Genomic DNA, 12,085 nt, shown 5'->3' with positions numbered 1-12,085 from the left:
TCTCATATAAATTTGTTTTCACTAAATAAAATTTATTCCTCATTCAAGAGTAAAATTACTATCTATATTTAAGGTAAGACATTCTTTCTGTATTTAATAAATAAAATATAAACATAATTATCAAGTTATATTGTAATTTGATACGGTTTATGGACACACATTTTTCAAATGTCAAAAGCACCAGGATCATTAGGGATTGTACTTTAACCTGATTTGTATAACATGCCATGTTATGAATGTGCGCATGGTTATTAAGGAAATGATGGTTACTGTCAGAAATATCTAGCTTTGCATTTTGAATGTTTATTATGCACATGCTTTCTACTATTCACCAAAGTATTTTATTAGGAGGAATGGAAACATGATAAATCACTAATTTAGAGGGACTCTATAGATAAGCTTTTAAAACACTTAAAGGTGTTTAAAACACTGACTTTCTGTGCTTAAAAAAAGGCTTCAAAGGAGGGAAAGATGATTAGAAAGAATAAGGAAAGTGAGATAACTATGAAAAAGCTAACTTAGGGGAAAGTAAAAAGACGCGGAACATAAACCAAAACGGGAGAATGACACCTAATTAATTGTGGATTTGATCCTCTTGCATAAGGAAAGCTACATTTCAATATTGTATGTAGAGAAATGGTGAATCATGTTTTCCTTCATCTGCAGTAATTCCACCGTACCTCAAATAATGGAAGACAAAAGTTTTAGGTACAATGTGCCAAATGCAAGGCAGCCCTGAAAAGTTGCATTTTTGTATTGATATATGTGGGTTTTTTTTTAAATTTTATTTTTAGGTATACCTGTGTTGGTACCCATACATAACTAATCAAGAGACAGATACTTATAAACATGTTTTTCTAGACATTCATGGGGCTTTTTTTTTTTTTAAGTGCAATGCCTTAGTTTTTATATCAGTCACACAGCTTTAGAAGCTGCTGGTCTTTTTAATGGAAAAAAAACAAAGTGATGTAAGGCATTAGTGACTTGTGGTGAATTACATTCAACACATAATGATAATTTCTACTAAGAGCAGCTTGAGAAAACTAACAGAGAATACTGGCCCCTCTGCGTAATTCTGCAGCAACAGGGTCTGTGAATCTCTGAAGTTCTGCTGCCCTCTACTGGCGTAATGAGATAAGTGCCTGCCTCAAAGCTCAGGTTTCTTTTTATCAGTTTAGTTTCCTCCACAAACAAGACACTGGCACCTTAAAAATCCAATTTTCTTTGGTTTCGCTCACATGCAAATGGATAATAACTTGGGTTATTGTGAGATTAATTTTAAACATCATACAGTTTAATATCATACAGAAAGAAAACCTCATTCAGCATCTCCTGTCTTAGTTCAAGCAAGACTGGGGCCAGTTGCAGTAGTGGCTGAAAAAACCAAGTAACTAAATATAGCAGTGACCACTTGTACAGATAACAGCATTCTGACAGTCAAATTGGCGACAAGGCCTTAGATTTTGATTGTGTGTGCGTGTGGTGTGTGTGTGTGTGTGTGTGTGTGTGTGTGTGTGTGATATCCTGGTTCATGTTTTTAAAAAGAATAGCAATTTCACTTTCCTTTTTCTTTCTGTCATTTACTATTTTAAGGTGCATGGATCCTTGATTGCCTCCTCTATATAATCCTATACTTCTTAGCAATCTAGTTACTCTATTTTCCCCCAATCACAGCCTGCCTAGGAAAACCGGTGCGTCACTGGGGTAGTGAGTTTGAGATTCATAATTCAAGACAAAAATAAAAGTGAACTATATAAATCAGATTTTTTTAAGTCCCAACTGTGTCCTGGCATGTGATGGGGGTGGTGGGTTATAAGATTTATCAACATCACAGTGCATCAAACTTATTAATAAACCAGCTTTCTGTATAACAAGTAAAAGAAAGGTTCAAAAAAGTGGGAGCACAAAAGGCACGGCATAGCTGTGGTTTCAGGTCCAAGCTTGGTGTCCTCTATATATAATGTATTATATTTTTCAAAAACTCTTTATTAGGAAAGCTATACCAGACGCATAATCACTATACAATGATTAAACATTACCTTTACAATTTATAATCACTGAAATTACAGAATAAATATATGCACATTTCTTTTGAATCTTTGTGTGTGAGAGAAAACATTAAAAGTGCTTCCTACAAAGCTGTTAGTGATATATACCCAGTTGCTTTTTTGTTTTTTTAATATTATATATATATATATATATATATAAGAAAGTGCAGATGGTCTCCAAAAACTCTTGGCATCAGGATGAAGTGTCACAAAGAGGGTGCTCATCCCTAGGTATGTGCCTCTGGCTGTTAAACCAGGCCTCCACTTCATTAGGACCCAACCTAGAATATGACCTTTCCCAGGGTGGTAGGCGAGAGCTGTACACTAGGGGTGAAGGGAAGGTGAAGCTATGAAGAGGAGAGGAATGGATCAAACCCGAAATAATTAGATAGTGTTAAAAGGGAATGGGGTGTGTATGTTTGTGTGTGTTTTGTGTGTGTGTGTGTGTGCACGCGCGTGTGTATGCATGTGCAGGTTTATACGTCTGCATGTGTGTGTACCTGTACCAGAAGGAAGAGGCTGCAGGTTTAGGGACCTAATGGTTTGCAGCGATTGGTGATTTGCATGTGGGTATGTGTGTGACAGAAAAAAGAGTGGGTGAGAACATTCAAGCAAGACCCGCCCCCTCCCTCCCCGTCTTGCAGTTTCCAGGCATGCAGCAAACTGCATTGTTAATACATGTACAGAATCTGTGCCATGATGGGAAGAGGAAAGAAAGCCACAAATGTCAATTTGTTTTCCCCCCTCCCTGTCAAACGAAACTACAACTAAAAAAAATTACTGAAAATAAAAAGACACGTTGAATTTTACTTAATTAGGATCAATACAACGATCCCCAATATACCTTATACATGGCACAGTCAAAGTCTCAAGTTTCAGTATAAAAAAATAATGATAACATTTGCTGGCAAAAGTCTGCGAAGGCACTTCATTGATTAATGATCTGAGTATGGCCCTTCCTCCAAATCACATCTGAGAGGGGAGAGCATACATCTGTATTTTCTAGTTATCATGCGGTTTCAGTCCTGTTCAGGGCAGGGAAGTTTGTGAGAATGGAGTTATTGGGACAAGTGTAAAGGGAGCAAGGGATATTTCTTTTATTTTCCTTTTCTTTTGAAAAAAAAAAAGCACTAATTTATTTTTCTTTTTTCGTTAGAACCTGTATGTTGTCTTCTCCAGGACTTCGAGGTAATCCGGCTTGGTTTGAAGTTTGGCCCTTAACTCGAGGTAATCACTTTTTTGGGTTTGGTGGTCTGTGAAGCCCTTTCCAGCCGAGAAGAGAAGGGTTTCTTTGAGCCTGGCGTCCTGCTGTAAGTCTGGATATTGCATGCCAGGAGGGTGGACGTGCAGTTCCTTTAATTTGGGCACTGTGCCATAGAGACAATCCACGAATCCCACTGTGCAGGGGGCTGGCTGTGGCCTCTCTCGGTCTAGGAGCATACTGCCACCGCCACAGCCTCCCCCAGGAGGAAACAGCACCACCCCACCATTCTTCTCATGGTGGCGGAACCCAGCCAAGTCTCCCCCAGTTCCCGCAACTACCCCAGAAACCCCACCAACTGCTGGGTGGTGAGGGTGAGGGTGATGATGATTCACCGTCACTATGGTGTTGAGCTGGGAGCTGGACACTGCCAGGGCCCACTCCTTTTCTTTTTCCAGCAAGGTCCGGTAGTTGCTGTGGTTCTCCTTGGGTGTCTCCGCAAACTGCTCACTTCCTAGGAGAACCTCACCTACTCCTGGTGGCTGTGTCCCAGGACCCCCTCGTTCTGCACTCCCTGACTCCTGGACTGATGAAACAGCCACCTCCTCCTCCTCACGAGGCTTATAGATGGGGTTGTTGCACATTTGGGTCACTGGGTGGGGGATGTACTCATATACATGGCCCACAGGAGGGGCCTTCTCTGGGGACGAAATAGTCGCTCGGCCCCCACCTCCACTTCCACCTCCACCACCCCCACCATCCTCAAACAGCCGGTGGCATTGCATCTGGATGCCAGTAAGGTCCACCCCTTCTTGTCGCTTGCTCCTAAAGGGCAGCTTCTTCCGGCGCCGTCGGAGCACATAGGCAAAGAGGCCTGCAGCAACAAAGACTGCTGAAAAGAAAAGAACCAGCAGGCTGAGAATCAACACAGAAAGTGGCACAGGGCCTCCGGGGGGAGAGAACTCATAAGGTGATGCACTCGTTGGCCCCCCAGCAAGGTGAGACTCTCCAGGCTGGGCTGGGGATGCTCCAGCTGGTGGGACGTGCAGCATCTCTGGGCAGAGAACTTCCAGCTCAATGGTGCGCACATCGCGGTGGGTGAGGTTCTCAGGGCTCCTGCAAAGCACATCACCCACCACGCTGACTGAGCTGATGGTTTCAATCCACTGTTTGAAGGGGACCAGGTCACAGGTACAGTCCCAAGGATTCTCATTGAGGTCTATCTGGACAATGGCATTCAAGTGTTCTAGGACGCCAGCCACAGGAAGGTAGAGGAAGTAGTTCTTTCTCAGGTTGAGCCGGGCCAGGGATGTGCCTGCAAAGGCATCTGTTGGGAGGGTCCTCAGCAAGTTATTGTTGAGGAATAGCAGCTTCAAGTTGGGCATGAGGCTGAAGGCTGCAGGCTGGATTTCTCGGATGACATTGAACTCAAAGTACAAGTAGTGCAAACTCTGTAGTCCTCGGAACATGCCTGGTGTCAGCTTCTCAATATCGTTGCCATTGAGAAAGAGGCTCTTTAGGTTGGGCAGGTTGATGAAGGCCCCATCCTGGACATAAGAAATACGATTGTTCCCCAGATGCAAGAGATCCAAGGAGGAGAAATTCCAAAAATCAGAACGGTATATTTTCTGAATCAGATTGCTACTCAGGTAAAGTTTCTTGGCATTCAATGGCCTTGGAAGAAGTTCAGAAATGTTGTTAAATCCTCGCTCTTTGCAGTTGACAGTCAAGCCAAGGTCGTTGATGTGCAAATTACAGGTACACCCAGTAGGACATATAATGGGAATGGGTGGTCTGGTCTGGTAAGGAGCAATGGGAGGTTGGTTTGGACCAGGGTATAAAGCTTGGGATGTAGAGGGTGGCCTTGGTGTTCGGGGCTGTTTGGTGGGCTTGGGCTGTTTATTTGAGGACTTGTATTCAACAGAAGAAGCAGTGAAATGGACAGAAGACAACATTGAGGAAGGCTTAGTCGGCCATGCATTCTCCTTGCTTGATGACAAGTGGGGAATCCCCAAACTAGCCTCCACCTCAGAGTCAGACAACAAGGGACAGAGTTCTGTCTTCCTGATTTCTCGCAGATCCTTTCCATGGAAATGGAAGGGGGTCTCACAGGTGATGTCTCCCACCAGGGCGGTGTAAGGAATGCGTTCCAGCCAACTCTTTAGCTGCACAATCTCACATGTACAGTTCCAGGGATTTTCTTCCAGCTGGAGCTCCATCAGGCTTCTGCCAATGTGGTCTAGCATTCCTCGGTAAAAAAGAACCTTTAACCTATTTCCACGTAGGTCCAGATGGGTTAAGGAGACAGCCTTAAATAAATTGGTCGGAAGCATGGGGATGAGATTATCATTTAAAATCAGAACTCTCAATTTACTTAGGTTCCGAAATGCCCCACTCTCAATACGTTTAATGACATTGTAATCTGCCTGCAGATATTCCAGACTTTCCAAGCCAAGGAAGGTGTCATTTCTGAAGATGTCTAGTTTGTTCTCATGTAGATATAACCTCTTTAAGATCTTAAGACCATTGAAAGCTCCTGATTGAATGTCCTGCAATGCATTGTTCCCAAGGTTAATGGACACAGCGTTATTCAAATGAAGAAAACTGTTGGTGTACAATTTCCTCATTGAATTCCTTTGCAGATACAGTTTAAAAGGTCTTGACCAGAACTCAGTAATCTGACTAATATTTGTAAATCCTTTACTGTCACAATGTATATGAAAGAGGCTTTCTTTAACTTCACAGTAGCATGGATCAAAACAGGGCTCATCTATTTCCTCTGAGTCCTCTATCAGGGGAATCGGGGTAGTCCATCCTAGAGCAATTGTGCTTAGAAGAATTATCCACAACATCCTCCCTCTGTGAAGCATCTCAGCTATGGAAGATTTCATCGTTCGTAGTTGATTACAAAACTGCAACAGAAATAAAGATGCAGATTTTAGCCTTTACTCACTCGTATGCACTATTCTAATTGACTCCTACATTTGGAGCTTTTTAAGAGTAATACAAAACTTTAGTAATTGTTGACCTGGCACTCGAAATGATCTATCAACCTGCTTAATATGTCCTGTATTTAAACTTGGATGACTCTGAAATATTGTGCCATGCAATGCATTTTTCCTGAACCAAGCCATACTTGGTAAAGAGCATACATATCATACAAACAACAGCAGCCTTCATTGCCTCCTGTAGCAATCAAGGGACTGGTATACAGTGATGTCTTTTAGATATAGGCAGATTCAGTAATAATGGCAGTAATTTGGCCATTACACCTGTTTGCCTGTTAAAATTTGCCTTGATTTCAGAGGTGCCCATTATAGAACTGATTGGGATTCTGACAGGAAATAAGTATTCTTTAAACTATAGGCTTCTACTCATAAAAAGCCATGGCATACCACAAATTTATTAGATTAGAGTGTGATGAAGTATGAGCTCATTGCCCAGTATCAGATGTTGAGATGTATACAATGTTGGGTATCTCTGGAAAACTTAAGATTTCTCTTCAGAGATGATCACAGTGTACTTAATTATAGTGTATGCTCAGTATCACATTATCCCCCCACCCTATTTTGCCCAAGCACAGATTTTTAACATCTCCTTTAATTAAATAATTTTTACACAAGTGTATCATTTGGCTGTTTAAACCCTTTAGGAGTGATTAGCCTTTCTGAAGAAAGGCCCGTGCAGTCATAAGAGTTAGAGATAATGACAGCTAAAGGATGCTGAGCCTGGGAGTGTCTGTATTAAAACACTTGCAGAGCTTAGTTTGGAATGTGTATCTGTGCCTTCAATATCAGCTGAGGAGTCCTGTGAAAAGCTGGATGGGCAGGTGGCTGGTTAGAAGACAGTTGGGTAGTTAAAGGCAAGAAAGGGTGGAAACCTCAATTCTTACCTGCTGATAATTGATCTATCACATGAAATACATTTCAAAGAAAGACATCATTCTTTTCCAATCAGAAGAAACAAATACTGTGTACTATTCTAATAATACAGAGCCTTCCTCCATGGCTCTCTTTCCTTGCCTTATATCATCAATATATGGAAATGCGTACCTAAATAAATTATATTAATGCAGTTTTATTAGATTGCCCTTTCTGAGTCACTTAAATATCAAATTGGAATAATTATTTTTAATCAATAAAAATAAACCCGAATTTTTAGCACATATTTTCTCTCCACACATAAGATACATACATTAAGGAAATATTTTGCCAACCCTTTGAAAACACAATGATATAATTTACAGGGAGAGTGAAAAGAATAAATCTTCACATTCAACTTGCATATAATGTACACAGCTGTAAGGAAAGGAAGACCCATGAGAAAGCAAAGAGAAATCTGCCTCAGGCATGCAATACTCAATTTTTAGAAACAATTAAATGAAAAAAGAGAGAGAGAGACAGAAAGCAGATGAGGCTACATTGCAGTATCAGTTAGTCTTCCCTGTCTCCCTTATAAAATATTAAAATCTACTTAAGTTATTTCTTCACCATTTTAAAATGTTTTTCTTGTTACTGAGGTCCCTGAGATTTAGGTAGGAAAGGCTCCAGATGTCTTTTGACTTACCTATTTTGCAGGAGGTTTTTTTTTTTAAGTATTTAACATTGGAAGGAAAAAAAAAAAAAAAAGCTTGAGTTTAAGGATTCTCTCTCTCTCCCTCCCTTCCTTTTGCTGAAGCTGAAGCAAAGGGGGATAGAGGGGGTGGGTGGGGGAGACGAAGAGAAAAAATACAAGCAGCAAGCTTGAGACGTGCTGGGAATGCAATGGGCCTTTCAATGGGCTTCTTTAGAATGCAGAACTGCCGCTTGGCACACTCAATAGAGGAGGGAGGAGAAGGGGCTGCTGCAGGCTTCCAGCTTCGCTGCTGCCGCCGCCGCCGCCGCTGCCGCCGTGGCTGCTCTCGCTGGGTACCGGCAGCACATCATTGGGCACTGGGAGGAAGGGCGGGAGGGAGGCAGGCAGGAAGGCAGGCTCAATCTCAGTGCAGAATCTCGGACTTCTCTTGTGCTGGCTTTTTTTTTTTTTTTTAAATATGTGCTGTAACCCTGGATCCGGCTTTCCACGTCACGAAAATGAGCTCCAAGAAGGGGAACGCGCTTAGCTTGGGTCGGGAGCGAGCACTACGAAGCCCTGACTATAGAGAGTGTGTGTGTGTGTGTGTGTGTGTGTGTGTGTGTGTGCGCGCGCGCGCGCGTGTGCGTGTGTGTCTGTGTGTGTTTAAGGGGCAAGAAAAGAAGTGAAGGGATCGACTTAACAAATTGTCAAAATAAGAAACACGGAAGCAGAGGCCAACCTAAAGGAAACATTCCTTTGGTGGGGAAGGGGGAGGGGGAGGGGTGTAGGCATTTTTTCCCTTTTAAAAAAAAAAATACTGTTTTTAACTCTCAAGGAAATCATCTGACTGGTTTGCTCTTCTGGTTTCCAAAGCTCGTCTCTCTAGTGTAGACTGGTTGAAAAGTAAGATTATCCTTTGGAATTATCCTTTTCATAGCACAGACATTCCCCTTCCAAAGGCGGGGATAAAGGGAAATTCAGGTCCCCAGAGAAGAGCTGGATCTAGCTGATTCTGCTTAGGTGTCCCGAATAAGAGCTCAGGCAGCCTGAGGGACTTGGACTGAGTGTCTCCTGCGTTTTGCTTCGATCTCTTTGCACCAGGAATCCTTTTGTTGTGCTGCAGCTCAAAGCCTTCGATTTCCCCTGGATTCAACAGCCATGTGTTTGCTTCCACCTTTTTAAAAACAGAGACAAGCCAACGCAGACCACTTGGTAACAATGGCACATTTCACTTTCTTCCACTGGGAAAGACCTCGCGGGGATAGGGGGCAGCATTTCAGGATATATATATATATATATATATATATATATATATATATATATATATATATAATTTCCGCCCCCCCTCGGCCCTCCTCATTCCTCACTCCTCCCTGCCCCCCCCCCCACATGCTGTTTTTGGTCCAAATGTTTCTCCGTGATATTTTCGGGAAGAGGAAGGTAGGGAGTCGTGAGAGTGGGGGTGATTGAGCGAAGACGTTGCAGGCAGTGAAGAGGGGCCACCAGATCACACGAACCTTCTAAGAAGGCTCAACTGACGGTTCTACAGTCCTACCTGCTGGGAGGAAATTCAGCTTAGTGGGGAAACTGGAGAGAGGGAAGTGTGCAGCAAGCGTGTCTAGTTAGCGGGAACTGTAATGGCATCGATTGCCCTGTGTCTTCCCCCCCCCACCCCCAACTCCTGGGGAAGGGAGGGACTTTCTGGCCGCTAAAGAATTGGATTGAACCTCAACTGCCCAAGGACTCAAAGTTAGCGGGTAGAGATGGCTTTCTCTTAAAGCGCTTTTTACAAAACCAAACTTTAAAGAAAAACCACACAACTCATGTTATCAGTTCTCCCCATTTTAAATATATGTCAGTCACTTAATGCAAGAAAACATTCCTTAAGAGTCAGTCATTAGGAGATTCCCATGATATTTTGCATTTAAAATGACCGCACAAGTGTCCACCGCTCCAGAGTAGCTAAGATTGGAAACCGCGATCACAGACTTAGTAAGCAGGCAGGCAAGATTCTCTAACACTATATGTACACCCTTAACATTCCAGACCCACCCTATTTCTCATGTCCCCGCCGAGCAGACCATCACCGACAGCCTGAGCTCAGAACCAGAGCGATCCCATCTCCTTCACCAGCTGCCAACCTACCCCCTCCTCCGCCGCACACACCACCTTTGGTACCCAACGTGCAGAGGCGGTGACTGTTTCACGGATCATATCGGAACCCATGATGCGATGGAATCGATGGGTAACAACAGGGAGGCTTCCCTGAGCCTCTCGATGATGGTAAATGACCATCTCTGCAATCGTCCTCCGTGCTCTCCTTAACTACAGCCCCTCAAGTTCTTGGTCTGGTCCATGTCCTAAAGGCTATTTCACCCCTTCCCTTTCCTTTATCTCCGTATAGCGTGTCTGAGTGATAGGAAGAGCCCCAAAAGTTAGAGGATGAAGGGCCCTGAAGCCCGTTGTCGCCCGCTTCCTGCTGGGAGCGCCGGGCATCATTTGTCCACGGGGAGGACAAGAAGCCCTTTCTCCCCACTGTGTCCCCTTCCTCTCTCCCCCTCCCCTATGCCCGATCTCCGAGCCCACTAATCTCTCCATATCTAAGATTAAATATTCCAATATGGAAGCAAAACGATCTCTCCTAGAACAAATAATTAAAATGCTGCATCATTCATTTTCTGAAGAGGTCTGAGCCTTCTACAGATCCTTTTCTAATCTGCTGTCTCCAGGCAAAACGCACAATGGGTATGTTTAGAAATGGAAAATGATTAAAACCCCAAGCCGTTTTCCTTCTTTTACCGCACGAGCGAGCGACCCACTGGGGGAGGGGCCCTTCGCTCCGCCACTTGGCCTATTTGTTGGAGTTACTTACAATTTCCTCCCCCAGGAAAGGGTCTGGGGTATGTGAGTCTCCAGCACCTTCCCTTCTATCTTTGTCCTTACAACTAAATGATCCAGTTCAAAAATGCAACAAACCCCTAGCACCTGTGAACGAACAGCAGCCACCGAGGCCAAACTCTGTTCTACAATGCACATCCTGCAAGCGAGAAATCCTGGTCTCAATTAGGCAAAGTAGGAAAGGATGGCGGCGAATACCTATCCGCGCCGAGCGCTCTAGATCTCCGAGATGAGCTCCGAGGGGCTTCCCAGCGGGAGGTGCAAACTCTCTGGGCGGCTGAATTGTATCCATTATGCCGTAGGCTTGCAGTTCCTCTCCCTCCGTCCACCAACTTTCAGAAAGGCCACCAAATCACGCTTGTAATCCTTTTAAGTGTTTCCACCTTTGAGACTCGAAGGGAAATGGTCGCTGCATACCAATGGGAGAGCCGGGCGCTCACCTAGCGCGACGAGACCAGTGACAGGGAGCTCACGATCACAGTTCTGTGTACCCTCGATGGGAGGCAGGCAGCGCGAGTGTCCTAGGACTGGGTTCTCTCACTTAAAATCTCGGTACTCTCGGTTCAGCGTCGAGCTTCGTGGTCCCCGAGAGTCCTGGCTAGGTCTCTGGGTTTTATTTATTTTTTTCTTTCTTTCTCTTTCTGGCTTCCTGAAAGGTTGTCACTCAGTGCAATCCCTGCCCAAGGCCTCCTTGAATCTGGGGAGATGGGACTAGCCCTTGCCTTCTCCCGGTGTCTTTGCTCTTGACCCTTTGGATAGGTGGGAGTGGGGGTGGGTAGTGTGTAGATGAGAGAAGGGGTTGGGGAGGGGAGGGAAGGAGGCAGGAAGGGGGCGACTAGATCCCAGATCCCAGCATTGGCCAGACGGCGAAGCGCGGGGGGGGGGGGCGGGGGTAGAGAGAAAAAGAGGATACAAATACAACGCTATGGCTGTACACACCAAATTCGACTTCGACTGGGGCGGGGGGAAATCTCCGGCAAAGCACGAAGGTGAAGCGATCCAGCGGGCAGAGAGTGAGCCCCCCTGACAGCTCACCATTCAAGCACCCTCACATCTCGAGCGGGAGAGGGTGGGAGGCGGGGAAGGGGACCGCGGAACGTTTCAGGCCAAGGAGACGCTCGCGGCAGCGGCATCTTTTAAGACTGACCTGCTTTAAAAGTGCCACTTTAATGGCCTAGGAAATAACTAAAATCGGATTACACGTTACTCACCAACGTCTGCACCTAAATTGGGAGCTTCAGGTCGGGTTTTAGGAGGCAATATAGGAAACGCCAAGCTGGAACCCGAATGCAAATCCATCAGCTGCTGCCCCCAAATCGCGCACGGAGGGAGAGGCGCTCGGGAGCCCCCAGATCAGCCCATCGCGGGAGCCTCCGCCAGCTTG

The 12,085-nt window shown here is 44.7% G+C and overlaps 1 protein-coding gene across 4 annotated transcripts; it reads right to left on the bottom strand.

Moving 5' to 3' along the window:
- Window positions 1-1,542: 1,542 nt before the first annotated feature.
- Window positions 1,543-12,085, bottom strand: SLITRK3 (SLIT and NTRK like family member 3). Of its 4 annotated transcripts, none has more exons than XM_053903662.1 (3): window positions 11,913-12,085; window positions 7,816-8,977; window positions 1,543-6,161 (listed from the first exon to the last, which is right to left on the bottom strand). In XM_053903662.1, the coding sequence occupies exon 3, from the start codon at window positions 6,138-6,140 to the stop codon at window positions 3,201-3,203; it is 2,940 nt and encodes a 979-aa protein (XP_053759637.1). In that variant the 5' UTR covers window positions 6,141-6,161; window positions 7,816-8,977; window positions 11,913-12,085; the 3' UTR covers window positions 1,543-3,200. The 4 variants fall into 4 exon arrangements, with proteins under 4 accessions (XP_053759637.1, XP_053759636.1, XP_019296038.1 ...); XM_053903661.1 differs by lacking the exon at window positions 11,913-12,085 and adding an exon at window positions 10,900-11,515; XM_019440493.2 differs by lacking the exon at window positions 7,816-8,977.

Source organism: Panthera pardus, unplaced genomic scaffold, assembly GCF_024362965.1.
Source record: "Panthera pardus isolate Hobbes unplaced genomic scaffold, ASM2436296v1 HiC_scaffold_16, whole genome shotgun sequence".
In the NCBI taxonomy this organism is placed as follows: domain Eukaryota; kingdom Metazoa; phylum Chordata; class Mammalia; order Carnivora; family Felidae; genus Panthera; species Panthera pardus.
This window is presented reverse-complemented; position numbering and strand designations above follow the sequence as displayed.